Source organism: Drosophila serrata, unplaced genomic scaffold (assembly GCF_035046125.1).
Source record: "Drosophila serrata isolate PLE 108 unplaced genomic scaffold, ASM3504612v1 contig_382, whole genome shotgun sequence".
Classification (NCBI taxonomy): Eukaryota; Metazoa; Arthropoda; class Insecta; order Diptera; family Drosophilidae; genus Drosophila; species Drosophila serrata.
This window is the reverse complement of record NW_028257280.1, coordinates 6,455,278-6,479,145: the sequence shown is the minus strand read 5'-3', so window position 1 is coordinate 6,479,145 and position 23,868 is coordinate 6,455,278. Positions and strand designations below refer to the sequence as shown.

General features: G+C 37.7%; 3 protein-coding genes across 6 annotated transcripts; 1 reads left to right on the top strand and 2 right to left on the bottom strand.

Moving 5' to 3' along the window:
• Nucleotides 1-372: 372 nt before the first annotated feature.
• On the top strand, nucleotides 373-1,978 carry LOC110186159 (co-chaperone protein HGH1 homolog). Its single transcript, XM_020955210.2, has 5 exons — nucleotides 373-578; nucleotides 682-869; nucleotides 935-1,438; nucleotides 1,498-1,715; nucleotides 1,777-1,978. The coding sequence occupies exons 1-5, from the start codon at nucleotides 494-496 to the stop codon at nucleotides 1,886-1,888; spliced, it is 1,107 nt and encodes a 368-aa protein (XP_020810869.2). The 5' UTR covers nucleotides 373-493; the 3' UTR covers nucleotides 1,889-1,978.
• Nucleotides 1,944-3,845, bottom strand: LOC110186160 (pfs47 receptor). Its single transcript, XM_020955211.2, has 2 exons — nucleotides 3,725-3,845; nucleotides 1,944-3,650 (listed from the first exon to the last, which is right to left on the bottom strand). Exons 1-2 carry the CDS (start codon nucleotides 3,729-3,731, stop codon nucleotides 3,211-3,213), a joined length of 447 nt encoding a protein of 148 aa, XP_020810870.2. The 5' UTR covers nucleotides 3,732-3,845; the 3' UTR covers nucleotides 1,944-3,210.
• Nucleotides 3,846-4,342: 497 nt separating this feature from the next.
• LOC110186161 (uncharacterized) lies at nucleotides 4,343-22,694 on the bottom strand. 4 transcript variants are annotated; one of them, XM_086840750.1, is made up of 7 exons: nucleotides 22,426-22,694; nucleotides 21,823-21,984; nucleotides 15,519-15,548; nucleotides 5,683-5,851; nucleotides 5,438-5,614; nucleotides 5,258-5,372; nucleotides 4,343-5,111 (listed from the first exon to the last, which is right to left on the bottom strand). In XM_086840750.1, the coding sequence occupies exons 4-7, from the start codon at nucleotides 5,753-5,755 to the stop codon at nucleotides 4,967-4,969; spliced, it is 510 nt and encodes a 169-aa protein (XP_086696876.1). In that variant the 5' UTR covers nucleotides 5,756-5,851; nucleotides 15,519-15,548; nucleotides 21,823-21,984; nucleotides 22,426-22,694; the 3' UTR covers nucleotides 4,343-4,966. The 4 variants fall into 4 exon arrangements, with proteins under 4 accessions (XP_086696876.1, XP_086696877.1, XP_086696879.1 ...); XM_086840751.1 differs by having other exon boundaries at nucleotides 22,465-22,666; XM_086840753.1 differs by having other exon boundaries at nucleotides 22,474-22,661.
• Between the last annotated feature and the right edge of the window lie 1,174 nt (nucleotides 22,695-23,868).

Genomic DNA, 23,868 nt, shown 5'->3' with positions numbered 1-23,868 from the left:
TAACAAATCTGTATACTAAATTTTAGAATTCAGAAAATTTAATTTTTTGTCCATTTTTGACAATTTTAATGATGTAACCCCTTATAAAATTTTCAAAAAATGGAAAATTTTTAAAAATTTTGTTTTCTTCCGGACATACCTAGATCGATTCCGCTGTTGATGCTGAGCAATAATGTATATGATTTATGGGGTCGGAAATGACTCCTTCGCTGTGTTTTAAGCTTTGGAATGCTTTATAATACCCTGTAACATATTAAGATTAATTTTGTTTATTGGGTTACTTGAATGTTGCGTGTCACAAGCTGGTTGCCTCATAGCATTTACCTTTTGTGCGTATTACTTAAACAGACTTTGAACTGCTTGCACTGCTTATTATTGGTTTTGTATCATAAAAGAGCTTCGGTCATACTATACAGCTGTTCAAAAAAAAAAATAACACGCCTCGCAAAATAGAAACAAATTAGTCTTAAATTTAGTGATAAAAACAATTAAAATGGACACAGTAAAAGAGCTAGTACAATTTATGCAGCCCAATCAACGACTGGACCTCAAGGCAGTGGCCCTGACACATGTTTTAAGTAAGTTTTAAAAGAAAACAAAAGCAACCTGTCTGCACGTGCATTTGTTTTGACCAATTGTGACGTCACACCGGGAAAACTTTACAATTTTCCATTTTTAAAGGCTTAACTGGTAGCGAGGAAGGAAAATCCGCCATACTTTCGCTGGACGAAATGTTAATGGCGATATTTGGTCTGACCTATGACGATAACACCACAGTGGCCAAAGACGCAGTGCTGACTTTGATAAACTTGACCGCCGAGGAGGAAGGAGCCGTTCAAGTGTTCCAGCTGGCCAAGAAAGTGCAACCAGTAGGTTTCAAATACCTTAAATACAAATAAGAACCTTTTGTCTAATATATATTCCCTTTCCCCAGACATTCCCCATCGTAGACGTGGCCGCCAAGGCTATAACAGACGAGCAATCGGTTCTAGCCGATCCCTGGAGCATGGTTCTCAGCAATCTGACCCGCGTCGAGTCGCTGGTCCACGAAATTCTGGACATCTTGGAGCGCGGCGATCAGACGCTTCCCCGACTTGCCAAGGCCTTCGCCCAGCTGGACTACAACAAGAAGAAGTGCAAGCTGCACTATCTGGCTCCCATTTTCTGCAACCTCACACAGGTGCCGCGCGGCAGGGAGCTGTGTTGCCACAATCGTTACAAGCTGCTAGAGAAACTGCTGCCCTTCGCCTCATTTGAGGGCAGTGTGGTCAGGCGAGGCGGCACCATTGGCATCTTGAAAAACGTCTGCTTTGATGCGGTCTATCACGATGTGATCCTTAACGAACAGGATAGCATACTGGTGGCCATACTGCAGCCACTGTGCGGACCTGAGGAGTTCAGCGATGAAGACAACGACAAGCTGCCCATTGAGCTGCAGGTGAGTAGCTTTAATACCCAAGAGATTCTTCGGATAAAAGCGTTCCCTTACCTTTGCAGTATCTTCCTGAAAGCAAGGCCCGTGAAGAGGATCCCGACCTGCGTAAAATGCTCCTGGAGTGCCTGCTACAGCTATGTTCCACCCGTCGCAGCAGGGAGATTCTGAGGGCCAAGGGCACCTACGAGATCCTGCGCGAGTTACACAAATGGGAGGCCAAGGTGGGCAGGGACAGCGATTGCCTGCTGGCCTGCGAGAACGTGGTGGATATCCTGATTAAGTAAGTGACTTTTATTAACCCCTAAACATCCATAACCCACGTAAACCATCTTAATTTTCAGAAAAGAGGAGGAAATAGGTTTGGACAACTATAAAACCGTAGAGGTGCCGGCAGATCAGGCCGAGAAATTTGTGCAAGAAGATGCCGACTATGTGAAGACCTTGCTGGATTAAAGGAGCTTACCCCCCTCGTTTGTAAATACGCGTAGTTGTAGTGAAACTCATAGAATTTTCAATATATGTATGCAGTTTTTTATTCAGAAATGATGATAGTTTCAGTTGCCCAAAAGTGTTTGCTCTAGAAAAGGTCGTATGCACGCATTTAAATGCAAGAGAAACAATTTCGATTTTCAATTAAATTTGATTAGTTCAAGTAGCGACGTTATCTAGTTTATCTAATTACCGTTAATCCACCTCAATTGTATATATATAAAGTTTCTCCTTAAGTGCTAGATACATTTGCCTTCAAAAATGCTTAGCAACTGGCTTGCCATGAAACGTTTAATGTACTCTTGTGTTCTTTTTACAAACTTTGCTTGGTCGTTCATTGTGTGTATGTGAGAGAGGGTTTGAATAAGTCGCCTTTCTTGCTGGCCAATAGTGGATGCAAATACCTTATAATAGCAAGATGAAAAAATGCCATATAGCTTTCAATCTCCGACTTTTAAACAGAATTTCAAGACAGCTATGTTAAATAACGAATTCATAAAATCGTATGGCGATATTCATGTTGTTATTATAAGGTCTTTGTTAGGTGCATAATGCTTTCGTATATTTAAATTGTTTGCTTTTGATTAGTTTGCGTTTAGTTTTGCGTTTGCAAGCAAGCGATTTCAGCAGAGAGAAAAATGTGAACCATCTGAATTTCGCATTCATTCAGTTTTATCAAAAAACTCCTCCACTTGTTTATACATAGTTGTTGATTTTTCATTTGCAGAAACCATTGCAAGCTCGCTTAGTCCGAAAAATATTTAAAAGTAATAGACTAAACACGAACAATTCCAACTAAAAATGTTTCGATACATCACCGAGATGTTTCGTTTTGCGTTTATCAAAATCTATTGCCGTCGATTCCCTAGCCTTTGTTTAGTTTGGTCCTATTGGTTCTCCGCCTGCCTTCGTATCAAAATTTAGTTAGACTTTACAATTAGGTAATTAGGCTACACGTGTAAGTTAGCGAGTTTAGAACCTAGCCGTTAATGAGAGTGGCTTTACTTCAACATCATTATTTTTTTGGTTTTGTTAACTTATAACTGTTTCCTGCATAATTGGGCGATGTTCGAAAACTGCGATATCAAGGTACTCGGAAGCTTTATCCCATGTTATTCCAAGAAATTTGTTTTTATATATATAGAAACCGAAAACACCTTGGCAATCATTTAAAATAACAACTGAGATAATGAAGTTTTATGACCAACTAAAAACCGATTAGATCTCACTAGCTTCTAAAAAAGTTAATGAATTTATTTGTGATTAACAGGTAGTAACCGAAGCACTTATCTCGCCTCCATGCGACGCGACAGCACCTCGTAGGCAAAGATTTTCACCTCCTCGGAATCGTAGGGAATGTACAGGCAGCCATGGGATGGATGCACCTTGCCCACGGTCAAGCTGCCGGAATGGTATCCCCTTCCGGCATACAACGTCTCCCCGTCGACATTCTGTCCCACGCGCACAGCTCCGTCCGGCACATCGCCGTTCTCCGCCGGCAGCCACTCGTAGTTGGAGCCGCTCAGGACCTCATAGTTCTCCAGCTCCACTTCCTGGTTGGCATAGGCCACATATGCCTTTCCCTTGTTGGGAATAATCTTGGCTGGCAGCATATCGTTGCAGTAGAAGGCACGGCCAATGTAGATGGTATCGCCATCGGAGTCGTGGCCAGCAACAACGGCTGCCTGGGGGATAGCGCCGTGGCTGAAGTGAAGCCAATTGTGACCTGCATCGGATAGGGGAATGTGTCCTTTAATCAGAGGATTCCATGGGAATAAAGGTATGCGCCTTGGGGCTTACCGTCCATGTCGTTAGAGCTGCTAGAATGTACTAACCTAGTCTGATCGTAGCCGGTACTTGGTCTGGCGATATTGTTCACCTTATCGGTTATCCGGGCGAGACCAGATAACCAATCAGTAGGTGATTCAATAAAGTCGGAAAGTATTAGTAGATGCAGACATAAAGAAGTTTAAAAGAGAGAGAATGGTGTCATTTATGACCCACATTTATGGCTTGATTTAAGGCTTAGGCAGGTCCGGAATGGGGGAGTGCAGCCTTAATAATATTAACAAACCTTATTTCAAACGGAACAAATATTAGGAATTGGTGGGCACTTGAGAAAATATTTTCAGTTCCAAGTAAAGCTGCTTATCTTTCTTGATAGAAACTAATAAAAATAAAGGTGACGTTGTTATGTACTTGAATTCTGTGAAGAGCGATCAATGAATAATATTATATTCTTTAAAAATAAATGAGGGAGTTGATCCGGTTCTTCAAAAATTAAAACTATAAATCATTCAATTTCATAGTAATTATTTCACTTAGTTAATGTGTGAAAGATCTTTTAACACATTAACAAATTACTAAAGTAAGCCCCCTTCCCTTGACTCGCAGTTTTCGTTTGCTAATTGTACCCACTAATTCATTTACACATAGCTATTTATAATTTATAATTTGCCCAAAAATTCAGCATTCGTGAAACATAATTAAATTTCAATTGTTGTATATGTACAATACTTTGTCTAGAGAGGCAACAAATACTTATATTTCTCTGTCGGGGTAAAACGCATCGTATATAAATCGAAAAAACACTCTTTGCGGCGACAGCATTTAAAGTCTAGGTTCTGTTCCTTAGAAGCTAAAAATAATTGCAATTAGAATTTGAATTAAGGTTTGCATGTATCCTTTGATTTTTTACTCTCGAATGCTTAGCATCTAAATAGTTTCGTTCGCGTTCATCAATTATTGTTAGATAGTTGTTAAGTATTCATTTATAAATCACATAATTGCTTGATGAATTCCATAATGTTTGCTGTTTGTTTGTGTGTTTGTTAGTGAGATTGTGTGTTTGTTGTGTTGTGTTGAGTGTGTCCTGGCTGTAGTTGCTCGAGTGCGTTTACTGTTAGGTGCGATCCTAGACACTGAGAGATTCGTAGAGGAGGAGAGACGCCATAAAAGATAAGGATTCCCATTCCCGGGCAGCCGAGATGCCTTCCCGCTGCCTCATAGCTCCCATTGGTACTCCATAGCTCACTGGTACTGCTACCTGGTGGTGGCCACCAGCAGCACCGCCAGGCTGAGCAGGTGCCGCATCAGTGCCTCCAGGTCCAAGGGATTCTGACCCGGCCTCCTGGCCGAGTTGCAGGCATCCGCATCGCTGCAGCTCTGCAGGCAGCCGTGCACATACCTGCAACAAGGAAATGACTCTGTTAATGCTAAGTTATGGTTCTAAAACACAGAGAAAAAATATCAGGGTAAAAAGTTATGTGGTCAGAAATAAAATTACAATTATTGAAGCATATTTAAGGTTTTCAATTGATTATAAATTCTTACTTATCATCATAGTAGAATTTTCCGCAGTGCGACATTCTTATTATCTCAGTGTCGGTGGTCAAGGTGCCACTGTCCAGGGCGCAACCCCTCACTGTTATCGTCTCCCCGGTTTCATCTGCAGATAAATTAGAAATTAGTAGGACCAAGATGCAAGATGGGGTCATCCATCATTTCACTTACCATAATAGCCGGCGATTTTGATGCAGGCGGTGGCCGGAAACAGACCATCCCGCCCCTTCCGACCGCCCATGCAAGGTGACTCCAGGATGGCCGTGGAGTAATTGTTGTGGAACGGATCATCGCAGGCCTTGTTGGCTCCATTATAGGAAACGCACTTGAAGCAGTCTATGCAGTAGCCTAAGGCAAGAAATTATTTTAATAAATTTAAATATTTCAATTTAATTAACCTCAACTTTCCCACTCACCACTTCGAATAAAAAATCCGAGCAGCAGGGCCAAAATGGCTATGGATTCGATAATTGAACTCGATGCCGCCATCTTTCAATCTCACTCAGCACTCAGACAGGACTCGCAGGACTCACAGGTTGACCAATTGCGGACATTCCATGGGCTTCATCTCATGCGGTGCGGTCTCTGCAAGAGAAGGGGAATCACCGAAAGGGATTAAAATTAACAAGTGAATTGAAGAAGCTTAAAAAGTTTTTCGATTTCCCGCTGAAAATCTCCAGCTCAGCGTTCTCCAGAGTCCATAAAAAAAAGTTGAATCGAAACGAAAAGTATAAACGAAGGCAATGGCCATAAAAATTATATCCACAATCCGCAGAAATGCAATTCCAGAGAAAAAATGACAAAGGAGCGCTTGGCCAAGGGACAGTCGGCCAAGAAAAATTAAAGGTAATAAATTGCAGAACGCACTTTTGACACAATGCCGCCCACTCTCTCTGTTTCTGTTTCAGTTCTATATATATATATTTTTTTTTTGTTCCATATTTTTATTGCCAAAGTGTAAATAATTGCTTTTCAGTCGATTTTCGTGTCGAATATTGGCCATGTGCTCCCCGAATTTCGCTTCGGTTCCCCCTCAAATTTCTGTTGCCTGTTTGTTGTTGGCACTTTTAATGGCCACTTCGTTGGCCCAAGGTGTTGTTGGGTCAACTTTTCCGGGGGTTGTGTTTTTCCTTGGCTTATTTTTTCTTGTTTTTTGTTTTATTTGGGGTCCTCTTTGGGCCCGGGGGCAACTCGAATTATGACAAATGATTCTGACTTACGGGCTGAAACTGTAGCTAAGCCCGAGAAACAAAATTTATGGGGGGGCCAGAGCGTGGGGCTTTAAGCGATTTTGGGCGTGACCCATTGCGGCTTTAAAGAACACAAAGTGGGGAAAAGTCGAAACGGAATTGCCCTGACAGCTGCAATAATTCCATCAATCTCTCTCGCTTTTCCAGGCTATGCTAACGAATCTGTCATCATGACAGATAAATATTATCATTGCTGGAACTGAACTAACACCCTGTGGGGGATATGCATAACCTTCTGGATCAATATTTATTGCAAATTATGGCACGGCCACACACTTTCCGTGTGGCCCACGGGGCGTATGTGCAACGTTCCTGGCAAACCGCAAGCGATGTGCATTAATTATGCGATTTTGAGTGTTTTGAGGGTGTGAGTCGAGTGTGTCGGTTTGTGGATGTGGCAATCAGACATTTGCCCGCAGACATTTGTGGCCCATCCCGTCGAACTTCTGTCACTTGATTCAGATGGGTCTCCGGCTAATGTAATTAAGTTTCCTTATTAAACTAAGGCCGAGGTGAGTAACACAGTAACAAAGCTAATAAAGTCAGGCGCCCGTCAAGTTGGTGGAGGTGGTGAAGAAATTTATAATTAAATCCCAAGAGTTCCAATCAGCATCGAGGCTGCTGTGCCAGAACTATAATTGTGTGGCACATTTTCATCTATTTGCAAATTAGCCACTAAGCAGTCGAACGAGCTGCCAAACATCATTTTCCCATACCACCTTCCGACCCATATTACCCTGGCTAAAAGCCAAGGGTGGCCGGAAACGGCATTCACTGGCAGTGTTGACGGAAACGGAAGCTGGTCTCCCCTCCCCTCACCCCAGGCCCAACCTCAGTCATTTGCCTCCCCACATTGCTCCTTGTCTTTGGGCCAAATGAAGTTTACCTTTTGTTCATTGTGTTGCCAGCGTTCAATATGCATCACTATCCTCTCGGTCTGTGCCCCATAAATTCTAGTACACGGTGGGAAAAGACTTGTAATTCTTAGAAGGTGAATTCTAAGAATGTAACAAGAATGGAAGTTACTTTCAGAAAAGCCAAAGCTTGTATATTTTTGCATTCAGCCATAGAACCACTAGATTACGAAATGTATATAACATTTTCGTTTCATTTTCTTCTTGGCTTTTTTATACCTCTAAGAACATTTCAAATATGTGTATTTTAGGTATGTTAAATCGATATTTTTCTATATGTTCATTTTTTTGGTAAATCAAAGGTTTTCCAATATCATAACTTAGCCAAATATGTCTTAAATTCAATTCGGAAAACGTTTCTGTGCTAGTTTTTACTCGGTTAACAAATCTGCATACTAAGTTTTAATATTTAAAAAATTCCATTTTTTGTTAAATTTTGACAATTTTAATGATGTAACCCCTTATAAAAAATTTCAATATTTGAAAAAAAATTTCAAAATTTTATTTTTCAACCAGACATGGCTAGATCGATTCAGCTTTTGATTCTGATTAATAATATATATAGGGGTCGCAAATGATTCCTTCACAAATTTAGAAGCTTCAAGCTTCTGACCGAAATTATAATACCAAGAAAAGAGTAGGATTTATGGATACACTCTCAGCTTTTATTTTTCTTTTCTTTCTTGACTGATTTCTTCTCAGTGCCTGGGGCATTGTCTCTCACTTCCAGGCAGGAGTCAAAGTGGCCATTGTCCCCATTTAACGACCATCCATCCGCGCGTCGTGGAAAGGGGGGACGCATCCTTTGGCCCATGCTCCTTGGCTTGGCAACGTACTTACTTAATTTTGTCGCTTCGACTGGGCCACAATCGAATCAGCCACGAAGGCAGCCAGGCGAATAGCCGTCAACTTCCTCGGCCAGCTGCTGCTGCCACAAAAGTTTTATGACAAAAGCCAAGGGGGCAGTCAATAAAGGGCCCCGTGTTCCCCCCGTGCGAATGTGTACGGGCGAACAATTAAAAGCCCTCAATGTGGCCTTTCTCCTTTGGCAGGACATTAAATTAGTCTCCGCTGCGAAATTGAAATCTCCCCGACTCGACTCATGGATTGTTGGAATTTTTTTTAATAAAGTTTGTGCAACCTAATCGCGTATTCATGGACCCAACTTTTGCCCGTGGCGAGCATTAAAAATGAAAAATGAAGGCAAAGTTATCCCCGAATCTTCTCCCTTGACAAAGTAGCCCGCTCAATTGTAGGCCATTAATTTCTTAATCTGCCTGTAAATGGCAGCAGTCCGGCCAGGACAAGGTGGAGTGAGCACCTCATTAGGCCCAGGGTCAGCTTTGATTGAGCGGCCAAAAACACCTAGGGGGAATTTTTGAGGTGGAGAATGGAAAACCCCGACTGCCTATGGAGCTACTGCCTGCAGGTTATGGGGTAGGATTTTTTGTCTCAGTTTGAAATGATTTATTATGATGTGGGGGATGTGAGTTAGGGCTTCCCATTTGCTATTAGGCAATAATCAATCGCTTATACATGGTGGTTAAATGAAGAATGGGGTTTTTAGGTAGCCTTTTTGAAAGGATATCATTATTTTATATCCTGGCTGGCAACTCATATACTTTATTCCCTTGGATTAGCTTAAGGGACGGTCTTTAGACATGGGAGAAAGTATTGTTATTAACTACGGCAGGTTCACATGTTTTTTGTTTACCTTATAACAATAGTCATAAAATGATTAACCGGTAATACTATAATATTTATGAGGGAGTGAACAGAGCTCAACTTTGTTTAAACTCTTTTTTCCCAAAGCCTAATGGCTTATTTGTTAACTTCCTGAAGCAGCCAAAGGGCAATAAATCCATTGTTATTACTGGCCAAAAAAGAAAATTGTACTTTCCTCCCGAAATAAACTTTGTAATCTGCAGTTGCATACTTTGCCCTGATCCCAAATACTAACCCACACAAGGTAGTCATCCAGCCGAATGGGAGCTCACCTTTAATTCGGTTGCACCTGTTCTCTCGAGGGAGAAATTAATTTCACGCATCGCACACTCATACACACGGGTTGTGGCATACACACCCACACACACACACATTGGCAGACAAAGTCTCATTTGGGTTAAATTTGCATAACTGCAGCGTTAGTGCAATTTTCGCGAGGATGGAAAACTGAGAATCGCATTTGCAATTCGCCAGAATGGTGCGGCAGTGGCAGTTGCATTCGCAGTCATAACCCCCAGCAATGTGGCAATAAAAGTTGGATCTAAGCTGATTTTAGTGATAAAATTACACACTTTAAGTGGAAATATATTTTCTACAAATTACAGAAATAAAAGAAAATGCTATGCCCGCTTTTCTGTTCAGTGTTTTTCTTTATTTTTTAACGCTCATTGAATGATAGTCTAGAGTGAAAACTCATCACGAAATTTCATTAAAAATTGTTGACTTGTTTACTTAATTGGATTTTTTTGCTTTTTTTTTTTCTTAATAGCATGGAACCGGAAACTACTCAGCATGCAAATTGAATCAATTAAGTGGGCAAATATTTGTAAACGCTGACCAGGACCAAGATGGCAGGCGCTTAAGTTTTATGCAGCTCGTTGCTCATAATTCCAGGGGGTACGTGCCTTCAAGGCCAATTAACTCCTAACGACCTTCACTATTTATGGGCCGTGCGCTTCCCGGAGAACCTTTTAGCCATCGAAATGTCCGGGAAGCACGCAAGGCGATGGCAAATCGGTTGCCGGAATAAATGTCGATTTATGTCCGGGTCAAAGAGGGGAGCTTACCAATGATATGGGTCCCATATGACACTGTTGAGACATTTTCAACGGCAGCTTATTGCCATGACCACCGCCGCTTAAGTCTTTTGGGCTATTTTTGTTTTAAGCTTTTCAATCACTAGAAAGTTTTGCGAGAGCCAATTTAAAAATTTCTCTCATTCTGGTTTGGGGAATTAAATCGAGTAATCCTATTACATGTGCGGAAATATATGTATATTTACTCAGGAAGTCAGGAAGTCAGAATGTGACACCACAAATGCGGATCGAATCAATTACCTAGGGGATGGAAGCAATCAACTTCATTAAAATTGTAGCATTTGTAACGATATTTAATATAGTAAAATGTGGAGAAATTTAAGCTTCATCATATATATTCGTAGGTAAATTTGAATGCAACTTTAATTTAGTTAAGCAAAAAAAACTGGTTTAGTTTATATAAATTTAATGGTGTCATGAATTTTGTTAATTTAGGTTTCATGCTATTACTAATTAATTAAATTAATAATCACCTCTTGCCATATTTTAAGCTTTTCAAGCCTCTTAAGTAAGATTGCCACTTTAATAAGAGAGCGACCCAAGATAAGAGGAAAAGGCCATAGATTGCAAGGAAGCTGTTTTTCCTTTTTCTTTTTGCATGCAAAGTAGCTTAGCCACGTTTCCATATTTCCACAAGCCACCCCCTCGTAGTTTTCCTTGACAAATTGTGGGCGTGATGGTATTGTGATAAAAGTCGTTGACATCGATTCGAGCTATACTATAGAGGACCTCCCTCTATAGCAGCTCCTGCGTGTGTCTGTCTATGGAGTGTTCAATGACTCTCGACCGCAATTGGTTGAATAGGCAACATCGAGGCTCTTTTGTGGTCTACGACACCTTTCTTTCTTTTATTTTGCAGCTCTCGATTTCGATGCTCACACGGTTGAGTGGTCAAAGGGAGCAGTCAACAGGTGCAAAATCCTGACCAGGTGGTTAAGCCACTTTTTGTTCTTCTTCCAAGCAATTCTTTAGCTTTATATTAATATTTATTCAAGCTCTTCCTCAGAACTTCTTATTTCAGTGCATTTTGTTCAAGTTATTATATTGACCAAAGAAAAACAAAGCTTAATCCGCTTTTCAGTTTTGCAGCTGGAAACAAATAGCGGAAAAGCACCCAAGACGACGAATTGGAGTTTATAAGTTACTTGGCAATCTAAATTTTTAAGCAATTCCATGAATAACAAAATAGCAATCAACACATTGCACAAAAGCACGGGACCGAGGCCAAAAGGAAAAGTTCTCTATCAAACTCAAACTCCTCTCGGTATCTGCTCCTTCCCGCTGTCTGTTGCAAAACTTCTGCCGAAGAAACTCAATTTAAAGTTGAGTGTGTTTGTGTGCCGGCATGACTGAATGAATGACATATTGAATAACTGAGTGAGCTGTCTCACGAAGCCCCATGAAAAAGGGAAACTTTCAGAGCGCAAAAACAGAAAGTAATTCGGTCTAACCAACCGGCAATTCATTTTATTCAGACACCTCTGGGCCATTTCTCCCGGCGGGATGGCCACATCCCCACATACCGTCGTCGTGTTAAGTTCAGTTAATTAATGCCCCTTTCTCTGACCGGAAAAAACAATTCTGTAAATGGGTGAATTTAAATTTTTCACATAGATATTAAGGCACTCAAAGGGCTTGGCAGTTTTGTGGCTTGTAAGTTTTACCAAATGGCTTGTATACATATACATATGTATAGATGGCCTTAAAACTAAAAGTCCTGGGAAGGGAGTTTCCCTAAATGGGATTGCTTTTTATAAAATTTCTAAGCTGAGACGTCAAGATGTTGTGGCTAATATAGAACATTCTTGGCAATACTGGTATACATTTTAGTCTTAGCTATTTGCATTGAATATTATTGCTATCTATGCATAACTTAAGTAGTTAACACAATTGTTTTTTAAAATAACACATTGTCAAGTAAATATCTGGCAAGTTTTCTTGGTTAATTACCTCTCAAAACATCTGTAATGGCTCATAATTAATTTATAAACAATAATCAAAAGCATATTACAAGTAAACAATGAGGAAAACTAACTTGGGGAAGCCGAAGTTTATATATCTTTGCAGTTTCCAACGATCGTTACGGAAATCGTTAATAACTTATCTTAAAATATTCGTATTTTTTTAATCGTTATTTAATAGTATTTTTATATAGCAATTTTTGTTCCAAACCACAGTTTTAAAATCGCATAACTCATAATAATAAATAAATGCCAAATAAGCATTAATTTTAATTTGGAAATCGTTCCTATGTAAGTTTAAATTAAGATAATAAATCTGCATACCCTATTTTAAATTTTTAACAATTTTTGAAAATTTTAACGATGTATAAATTTATAAAATTTTGCAATTTGAAAAACTTAGTTTTAACCCAGACATACCTAGTTCGATTCTGCTATTGATGCTGATCAAGAATATATATGATTTATAGGGTCGGAAATGACTCCTTCACAGTGTTTCATGCTTCTAACTAAAATTATAATACCCTGCAAAGGTATAACAATGAGAATAACAAGTATATACAATTCTTGCCAGGGGAAACTTTACCATCAGATATAAAGAGGTCTTTTTCATCAGACAAAATGCATTCAGACAACTGCAGACATTTTGTGGCAAAGGGAGAAAAAACTAGGAAACCACAAAGTAAGCCGCAGGAGTTTTTCCTTCTCCCGCAGTTCGTATTTTTTAACATTTTATTTCAGTGCATATTTATTATAATTCGAGATAGCCAAGCCGCACAAAAAATAAAAGTTTATTTTTTTCTATACTTTTTGCAAACAAACTTTATGGAACGCCGCAAAGTATTCAACTAGGAACTCTGAATAGTTGCAAATTCTCTTGGCCAAAGTAAAAAAATCCTTCGCCGGCGGAGGAGCCTTTTCAAGCGGCGCAACTTCAGTCGAAGTCTAATGAAAAGCGCCTTTCATGGCGGTTATATGCTACTTGCCTCTTTTCTCTGTGGCTGATTAAAGTACTATTCATTCGTGGAAATATTTCCTAGGGAAACTGCAGTTTTTATCATTATATAGGAGGAATGTAATTGGCATAATTAAATAAAAGGATAAGCCAAGAGAGAATACTAAATCCTTAATAAAACAAATAATGTCATTGGAAATTTTTACAAACCATTAAATTCGCAAAGAATTAAAATAAGCATGAGCTATTCGTTTTTGCTAACACTTACATATATATTCCTTCAATAATTTGTTGAGTCTTCGTCTTAACTTTAATGATTTTTAAAGATTTTCCCAAGCAGTATAATTTTGTACTACAACAAGCAACAACAAGCTCAACTACTAAAAACTTCCATTCATTATTTAATCTCCAACAGTCATTTCCGTTACAGTGAGCTGCCGGAAAATTCTGACAGGGAAATATTCATACCGTTGCAGACAATTCAATTTGTCTTCGTGCGAAAATGCTAAAATAATTAAGGCGTGCTCCGAACAAATAATGAACTTGCGAAACACTTTTTTTCTTGCCGCGCCCCGCGTTCCTTAAGACAGGGTGAAAACAGCATGAAATTATAAAACGTTGCTGAAAATGCAAAAAGTTGTTGCCATTTACGGGAAACTTTCGACTTAAGAACTTGTTCTTAAGGCTAAGGCGGGTGCAAAGTTTTTCAATAAGCGGTCATGCCAAAAACAAGCCAAGTGGAGTCAGTCAAACGCACCATGAAAATGCGGAAAAACTACACAAATGTGGTGAGCTTGGAAGAAAACAAAATGAGCGAAAGTGTAGTCACAAAAAAATGGCTGACAAGGCCACAGTACATTATAACTTAAGTCAATAAAAATAATTGAAAATCAACAGCAACGGAACTTGGAGTAATGAACCCAACCATGTCGACGTCCTCTTCCGCTGGCAAATGGCAGCCAACGCCTTTGCCAAGTCCACAAAATCGAAATAAAATCGAAGCCACCGCAAACAACAAAAGGTATATGGGCAAGGAGTTTATTGAGGGATTGACGGCACGCAATAAAAACCGAGGCGAGGCATAAAAAAAAGGAAAAACAACGGAAAACGTCAAGGAAAAACCAGGAAGTTGAGGCCTCCAGCTGTACGAAAGGTTTGACATAAATAAAACATCAGTTGATGTTGTCCGCTTTGCGGGTAAAATAAAAATAAGTATTTTGCAGGCGATTGATGTTTTGACTCCTGATACTCAACGGGTTACGACTCTGAATTAGTATGTTTTGTTGATATTCCAGATATACGAGAATATTGATTTGCAGAGTAGAGAAAATAATATAACTAACAACAGTATACATAAACCAAGTATATATTAGGTTTTTAGTTACTATTTTCTTCATTTCCTATTTTTAGGATACAAAAACCATTCTTTAAACTCCTAAAGATATTCTTTTTAAAGCTATATTTCTCTAACTGATTATCACATTAAATCAAAATCATATTTTTTTCTTTCGGTTCGAGCTCATTGTTACGCAGAATTAAACCAGAAATTACATGTAATTTATGGCGGACAAAAAATGGAATTTCAGCCACATCATCAAAAATGTGGTAAATTAATAAAATTCATATAATTTTCATACACAAAGCTGCTGTGCGTACATAATTTCAATATACGGCGCATATAAAAGTGGGACCAACAAAAGCGGGATAATTCTTTTTTCCTCTTTTGTGTGTGTGCATTATGCAAAACCCATCAGAGGCAAAAATACACTTTAGTTAATAAAAGCGGCGCACGGATATTTAATTTTCGTTATGCAGACTTAACAAAGGATGAGAGGGAGCTATGGCCATCAGATGATTGGCATTGTTTGTTAAGCGATTCCATGAAAATATGGCTTTAATCGTTCAGCTCACTTGGGACCCGAAGTTGACCCCACTCGACCTGGCCTACTGTCATTTTTTTGGCTGATTGTGCACCTTTCAGCCATTGGGAGCAGAGAGTCAGTCCTGCGATAGACAAGGCAACTTGTGGCAGAAAGTTTGCGGCCACAGCAAAAGTGGATCCTTCAGTCAGTGTCCTTCGTCCTGTCCCCTCTTCATCCTCCGACTCCTGATACCCGACAAAGTTTGATTAAAAGGCTGCCAACAGGGAAGCTCACGTTGCAATAGAACAGGATGTGCAGATTTACAAATTCGGTTGGAAACAAGAAGGAAATTGGGTTTATCTCGTAACCCGTAGGTGTATCGCAATATAGGACTTTAATCGGAACTATAGGAATGCCTTAAATCCATTTATGGGGTGAATTAAATCATGCCAGTTTAATTTTAGGAAAAACTATGAATGAATATTTACCTTAAACAATTTTGTCTGTTCTTAAGTTATCTGAAAAGATAAGATTAATAAACTAACTTAATAAAATGTATAGAAAATATATCAAGACAACATGTATATTAAATAGATTACCTAAAAATGTTTATAAATAAATATTTAAATAACGATTATGTTCCCCTAGAAAAATTTAAAATTAAAACCAATTTGTAGCTCTTTCTTAAGTGGTTCCTTAAATTTATATTTATTTATTTCTTCTAACGAACCTGAAAGAATTCCTTCGAAAAACAGGCGATACATAAACTAAAAACACAGTTGTATAAATAAAGCAAAGGAAAAAAAACACTTTAAATACAAAACCGAAATGAAAAAGAAAAACAAAGGCGAGAAGGCGTCAACGCCAAAGTGAGTGGAATAAATTAGGCAGCAGGCACAAGAACAGTCTAATAAAAACATTCATTTTGCATAATTATTCAAGCTCAAATTCATTAAGACTTCAAGGACCAGAGAATGGCAAAGAAAAGTGGAACTTTTTTCTTTATTTTCTTAAAGTCAAGGTCTTATTTTGGGCAACATTCAAAACAAGAAACAAGTTTGGCTCTAGGAAATTTATTTTGTTTTAAAGATAAATGTATTGCTTCAGGAAGAATGGAGTGTCTGAGAACAGGATTCATCGTGTATCCTCTAAGGATGAAACACAAAACATTTCCGCTCAAAACGGAAGCAATCTACACAATGGAAATTTGTAAATGAACTCTGTTACCCTTTCCCACAGAAAGTTTCTCTTGCTAAAGCAGAAGGTGTATTATTTCAAGCTGTAGTGTGTGTATTTATGTAAATTAAAAGTAACTTTAACTTTTAAATCCCCTCAAAGCCAGTCCAGTATTTATCTAACATTTTCTCATTTCCATACTGCTTTGCTTTTATTTTCCGTATTCTCTTCCTGTCGTGCCACTTGATTTTACTGTAAACTCTTCATTTGTCAGTAATTTTTCATCTCTAATGAGCCACTTCCAGGACCCACACGCAAACTGAGGAAGAATGCGATAAATGAATGTCAAATACTTAATTTATATGACGGAATGCTACTAAACAACCTTGTTCATTACGGCTTTAATGTTCGCAACTTAGGTTCGCATTTTTACTTGTCCTCCTTAATAGATGACTGGAAATGAGATTGTCACCAAGTTAAATCGCTGAACATCAGTTTACCTTGTGGAAATTTATTTCTTTTTTTTTAATAAATAAGATGTATTCATTTATTATCAGTTAGTATAGAAATACCATTGTCAGATTAATTTAAATCAATTTTGCATTGAAATTAGTTTGCTTAAAACAAACAGAAGCCGGACAATGATTGAATGAAATGCAGCCATAAGAAGCTATCAATAACATTCAAGCAAACAGTTCAGGGATCAAAGGACGAATAAAAGGGTCTGAAATTGTCGATTTGTTCGCACTTGTTGTCGTTGATTGGGTGAAAATCGATATGATTACATGGAAACTGGGTCGGTCGTCCAGCTTGTAATGAAAGGGCTTATACCACATTCTCAATATTCAATTACTAGTGTCCTGTTAAAGGTCCCTTCACCCGCACAGTAGCCAGACATGGGGAGGGAGGAAAAAAGGAAGGACCTGTCTGATTTTGGCCTCTTTGTTGTCCGTGGCACGCACAATTACGCGGGCAAAGGACGCATCAGGACAGCGATGTGGGCCAGAAAAGGACGTACAATGTTTTTCGCTGGCAGCGAACAAACACCACGGCGTATACGTGATGTTTGCCTTGGGGCCGAAAGCTGGCGAATCGAAGGATTTGCAGATGAGAGCTTTATCGGCTGCAGGTCAGCCATGGAACGTTTGGGAATTTCATACTTCATACTGATTCTTCCCCCCCCCCCATATGCACTGCAAAAAAAAAGTTTAAGTAATAAAGAAACACTATACAGATATACAGGCCACCAAATGATCAAAAGATTGATTTATAATATTATTTAATAACATTGTTCAACAAACTAAAAGGCAAAAAAGGGCTAACCTAAACCTTATCCAATTTCAACGAATTATGAAATCAAATCAAAAGTTCTCTGGCTTTTTGCTGCATAGCAAAAAAAAATCAAAAGGGTGAAACCATAATCGATTAACCTCAAGGAACACGTACTTTATTGAATTGGATGACCGAAGGCAAAAGTCTCTTGAGTTGGTAAGATAAAAGGCCAAAGTGCCAGAGTCATACACTTTTTCCAGGGCAAAGAAAAACAAAGGAAGAGTAGTCAGGAAAAGTAGTAATAGCAAGGAAAACAGATACAAAAGAAAGAGAAGATGACTTAAAAAACTAAACCAGAATGAAGTTAAAAGAGGTGAGCCTCTGGTAATCTCTATAACGAACTTTAAGCAAACAATACTAGATATTTACTATTATTATAATCTTCAAAAAAATATGTGAATTTAAGGCAACAAAAAAATAAAATCACATCAATTTCCTCTCTCATTTCCCGACAGCTCATGTCAATTGCATCATTAATAATGACAGTGCGCCATATGGCTCTGACCATTCTGATTCGAATTCCGACTGATGATGTCCGCACATATCACGTACTATAATGCGCCTAACGAGCAAACAAGGATTCCAAGGATAACGCTGTGCGTTTTCTATTTTTTTTATTTTGAGTAATGGCTGGCACTCGTAACGAGAGATTTACAGATAATAAACTACAAAAGAAGGAATTCAGAGTGGACTGACATAGAGACTTGATTTGTTCCCTCTCCTTTACTGCCAAGCAAAGAGTGTTGAACTGAAGACGTGTTTTGCATTGCAAAATAACCGGAAAACCAGTGTGCCAGTAACCTTTGATATTAAAGATCAAGATTCCTTTAAGGTTTTTGAATAAAAGAAAAATACTTTGTTTATTTCAATGGTCCTGTGGATTGCTCTCTTTGCGACCAGAAATTGTCCCCTTAGCAGGCAATAAGGCGTACCCCGAGTGCGATACCTTGTAAAAAAGTTGTATCTGTGGGAAGTAGACACAAACTTTTATTACAATTCGTGATTGTTGCAACAGCTGGTGGACCCACAAGTTCCTCTACGGAGAGACAGAGGTATGTAATTGTGGTGAAAATAGCCAAGTCCGAGTGTAAAACGTGAACATTTTTGTTTCGTCCTCCTTAACGTGGGCTATAAAAATAGCTGTGGAATTTTTTGTCGGGCACACAACCATTTTAATATTTAAAATATCATTCACTGTTGAGCGGTAAAGCCAAGAGTCAACTGAATATTTTAGGAAGCCACAAAAATAATAGAAATATCCTTCTAGGAAAAGTGCTTACTAAATAGATCTTTCGACACTGAAAAATGTTTGTAAATTAAAGTACAGACAGGCAGCACTTGCTAATTTTAGCTTTTCCCTCAAATTAAAGTCATTGCTTTGCAGGAAAGCACTTTCATAGAAGGGAATTTTTCTGCGTTTGTTGCGCATACGTCGCGTGTGTTCCCAAGGACAACATAAGCCGCCAACTCTGGCGTCTCATGCATGTTTTTCTTTGTGTGAAACCAATAGCCATAAATTTTCCTAGCCAAGCACGAAATTCGTATTTGCTTCCCTACACAGCGAGAAAGGGAAAAGGCAAAGGGGGGAAAAGGAAAATGCAAAAGGAAAGAAACAAAAGCCGCCACCACCACATTTGACTGTTTGTTTGCCTTTGCTGGTTTTATGAAATTCAAATTTTATTATGGCCAAGATGAAAACTTGAATCGAGTTGCAAAATGAAATATATAACAAAGCAAAATGATATGCATGAGTTTTTCTCCAAGAATATGGAAACAAGTTTATTGCTTAGCCGCCGGCCTTTTGCAGATTTATGGGAAAAAAGAAGGGAAAACTTGAATGCAGATTGACAGCTAGCAATTTGATTAAGTTAAAAGCAACCCGGACTTTAAGTTCAAGTTGAAAGAAATTTATTGAATTTAAAATATTTTTTATTGATAAAAGATAAAATTATATAAATAGAAAATATACAAAAAGATAAAATTTTAAAATCAACTAAGAAGAACTTTCTTTACAGATCATTGATGACCATTTCCAGAGAGGCGGAAACAAGGTAGAAAATGGAAATTCAATTGCTTCCAAGAAATACAGACACATAATCTGCCTTTAAGACGCTTAAATAATCTTTGTCTCACAAAAAACAAACAGATGCGACATCAATTTTCTTTATTTATAATAAATCTCAAAGAAAACGAATCAAAACTGACAGTTGGAAATATTATAAACATCATTTTATTGAACTTCTTCCATTAAATTGCATTCTTCCAAATTGATGACTGATGGAAAATTAAAACTGCTATTTTTAACGATGAAATTTTTCTCTTTTATACTACATAAAATCATTTTTTATATATAAAATAACTTCTTTTTATATAGTAAAAATGAATATCACTGATGACTGAAAAGCCGAAACAATTTATTTTAATCTATTTCCACTTAAATTTGTCACCTAACTTTATTTTCTTTGAAGAGTTATAAATAATCTATGATACAGTAAAAAGTGCACAACGAGTTTAAAACAAATTTAATTCCAAATAGATATAGAAACATTTCTTGTTTTGCCAGATAGAGAGACTCAAAAACTGACGTGCAAGCTGACATCGAAAAACAAACGAATGTTATATGGGGGCTAAAATATCCCGAAATACACAGAATGTTATAAATGTTTTGTGCTGTCATTTCAGTTTAACATTTCAACAAATTTGGTTTTTATGACAGCCAAATGTGTGTGTAATTATTCCTGTCGAATGTCCGAATGGACGCGAAGGGACCTTGGCCAGACTTGGCAGGAAAATTGCCCGAAACAATTATTATGATGGTTGATAAGCTCCACGCACACTCGCACACCCCATACACACACACTACACACCACCACCCAACACACGTGCACTCAGTCGTGTGTAGTAAAAGTGCGGAGTTGGAATTTGCTTTGGTACGTGACTGCTGGTAATTTTCGTGCACATTGCGTATACGTAATGTGACGCCGGCCCCAACTAAATGGCTCAGCCGCAACACTAACGCACGACATTTGCGAAGGCTTTAGCGCTCCTTCAGTTTCCATGCACCGAAAGAAATTGTTGTACTTTAATTTTAAAAATTTAATATACCTCTTCTTGGCTTCTTGGTCAAAGAAAACCTAAAATATGTGTATTAAAACAATATTTTTATATGCTAATTTTTTGGTTAAATCTAAGTTTTTCAAATATCATAATTAAGTCAAAAATGTCTTAAACTCAATTCGGAAAACGTTTCTATGCTAGTTTTTACTCGGTTAACAAATCTGCATACTAAGTTTTAATACTTAAAAAATTCCTTTTTTTTTTGTCAAATTTTGACAATTTTAATGATGTAACCCCTTATAAAAATTTAAAAATTTGGAAAAAATATCAAAATTTTATTTTTCAACCAGACTTAGCTAGATCGATTCAGCTTATGATTCTGATCAAGAATATATATAATTTATAGGGTCGGAAATGACTCCTGCACGAGTTGCAAGCTTCTAACCTAAATTATAATACCCTTTCAAGGTAAAAAAAGGAAATCTATGTTAAATGAATACTTTTTCAAACTAAGAATAATATTTCTTAAATAAAATAGTCTGATTTTTCCCAGTGTAAATTTTTCCGTATGTCCTTTCGTCCCCTTATCCTTCTCATTGTCGCCTTTGCCCTCGTTATTTCGCCATTTATGCGACTACCTTTCCATCCCGTCCGTTGGCACTGGTACGATAATGTTGCCTGCTTTTCCAGGCTATTTTGTTGAGTCTTTCGGGTTTCCTTTTATTGTTTTATTTTTATGGTTTATTGCCGCTTTATATCTTTTTTCCGTGTGCGCTCATGCACTTTTCTTTATTTTTCGACACAAATTGCATATCCAAAGGTAAACAAAACATGAGAAATTCGCTGATGAATTGCCAACTAATTATATATGTAAAGGGGGCGAGATATATTGACTAAATGACATCGTGGCTATATATTAAAGAAATCGCAGTGAATTTGGCTTAATTGATAAACGGAAAAGTTTGGAAACAAAATTACAGGCCGTAAGCAGTAAATATCAGGATGAAAGCTCAAAACTTTTCCTCCAAGCACAAAGTAATTGAATGATTTTGGGAATTTCCTACCCTAGCTGGACTTAACCTAATTAAATAATTCTCAGCACGTTCCAAAAAAAAAATAACTCAATCTATTTTATATAATTACATTAAATCTGCGCCATCTCAGGGAACGGTTGAGATATTTTTGGGGGCAGCATTTCATCAATTCCCAAGCATCTTAAGTACTCACTTCAATCTTTCGTTTATGGTGATTAAATCGTATAATTGATGGGCATGCTTTTTTCCCCTTGGCGTCAGCTGGTTCTTTTTTAGATGAAGGCAATAATAAACGCTCGAATCCACTCCAATTTTTTGAGAAGATGATGGTGACTTTAATTGAAATCACCTGAAGCTGCAGGTAACGAAAAAAAACCGTTGATTATAATTGGAAACCGTCCACTTGACTTCGTTCTACGCTGAGTATCTCATTAAAAGCGTTTCGGTATTTAAAATGGTCGAGTTTTTAAAATCAGGAAACTAGAAAATAATTACACTAAGCACGAGGTCTTGAAATATTTAGGAATATATTTTTACTAGAGTTTGAATATAAGTTTCTCCAATTATTTTTAAATTAAGTAGTAGTGTTATTATTATTCCTATTTAAGTAAACTCCAATTATAATTAAATATACAGCCAACAAGTCCTTAATTTTCTTTTTCAACTGGCATTACTATTGTTTTAATTATTTACGCTTCTTGGAACCTAAGTAATTATGAAAATGTATGCTTTGTTTTTTCTTTCTTTTTTTGTACTGCCAAGCAACGCGAAAACACGCAAATGCACTCTCACTCACTTAATTCCATTACTTTTGGTTTCTTTTATTTTTACGAACATTTATTACCACGTCGCTGCTTATTGTAGTTGTAATTGTAATTGTTGCCCGCTTTTATTTTATTTTTTTCTCTTGTTTCACACCCACGTGTCGCCGCTTTCTGGCCCTTTACGTAGTTTAACGTATATCCGACTGGCTATATCCCGTTCCGTTGCCTTACGTTACGTTGCGGTCCCGTTGAAAGCCGCATGAGAACTGTTTTCTCGTCGGACGGAGAAAGCGCCGACTGCGACGTTGACGGAGACAGCGGCGCCGACTGCGCTGCCGAATAAGTCGGACAATCGCGGAGTCTGCGCAGGAAATACGCCGTGAAAATGAAAACAAACTTAACCCGTACACTGGGGCGTGTGCCTTAAAGAAGACTCTTTATTGTAGCAGAGCTCACAAAGAGCCAGAAACTAAGGTAATTTCAGGTTTAAGACGTAAATTTAAGGTTAAGGTTAAGATTAAGATTAAGATTAAGATTAAGATTAAGAGTATTATAATGCTTGTAACTCTTTCAGGAGTCATTTCCGAACCTACAAATCATATATATTCTTGATACCTTCAAAAGCCGAGTTAAACAATACCTTCGGCTGAAAAAATTTCAAATTCATTTTTGAAAATTTTATAAGTGGTTACATCTTTAAAATTGTCAAAAAAATTTGACTAAAAATTTTAATTTTTAAAATCTTTAAATCGAGTATGCAGATTTATAAACCTCATAGAAACTAAAATAGAAAAGCTTTCCGGATGAAAATTTATGCTTTTTTGGCTGAGTTATGAGTTTTCAAACTTTGATTTGTCGAAAAAATTCGCGAATATTTTAGCCTTGGTATGATTGATTTCATTCTACATCTTTCTCTAAATCGCAATCTAATGACGAAATCAATTCGAATAATAAAGATATTGGATTCAAAAAATCAACTAATTAAAGAAAAACGTTCTCCCCATAACTTCAACATGATATATTTATCAATAACTAAAGGTTTTCTCAATGGAATTGTATTATTAGAAATTTTTATGTATCAGTTCTTGCTTTGGATTGGATTTTCCGCAGATTTTCCTACTCTAGAAAATACAAGTCTCAATGCCAAACAAATTTGGCGGAAATGATTTAAATATTATCTCAGGTACTAGCGGAAATCGCACGAGCCGCAACAAAATGTAGAATTCATTGGACTACATTCTGGAACTTAATTGAGTGCATTGTTTATATTTTTAATTTTCGTGCACTGTTTAGCCTGGAATTTGTTAGCTGTTTGCTTTGTTTTCGCTCTTCTATTTTTAAATTTGGCTGTTTACATTGTGGTGAGTAAAACAAGAGCAAAGAAGACACAACAACTAGTTTCATTGTGAAAAAAATTCAGATTAAATTCAAGAAAACTCAATTCTGTTTTGTGATTCTTCTCAGTTAAGCTACAA

Excerpts from the sequence above, each read along its gene's own strand:
- LOC110186159 (XM_020955210.2), top strand. The coding sequence starts at position 494 with ATGGACACAGTAAAAGAGCTAGTACAATTTATGCAGCCCAATCAACGA. Across the intron at positions 579-681 it reads GGCCCTGACACATGTTTTAA|GCTTAACTGGTAGCGAGGAA; the intron begins GTAAGTTTTAAA and ends CCATTTTTAAAG. Across the intron at positions 870-934 it reads TGGCCAAGAAAGTGCAACCA|ACATTCCCCATCGTAGACGT; the intron begins GTAGGTTTCAAA and ends CCCTTTCCCCAG.
- LOC110186161 (XM_086840750.1), bottom strand. The coding sequence starts at position 5,755 with ATGGCGGCATCGAGTTCAATTATCGAATCCATAGCCATTTTGGCCCTG. Across the intron at positions 5,373-5,437 it reads CAAAATCGCCGGCTATTATG|ATGAAACCGGGGAGACGATA; the intron begins GTAAGTGAAATG and ends ATTTATCTGCAG. Across the intron at positions 5,112-5,257 it reads AAATTCTACTATGATGATAA|GTATGTGCACGGCTGCCTGC; the intron begins GTAAGAATTTAT and ends TCCTTGTTGCAG.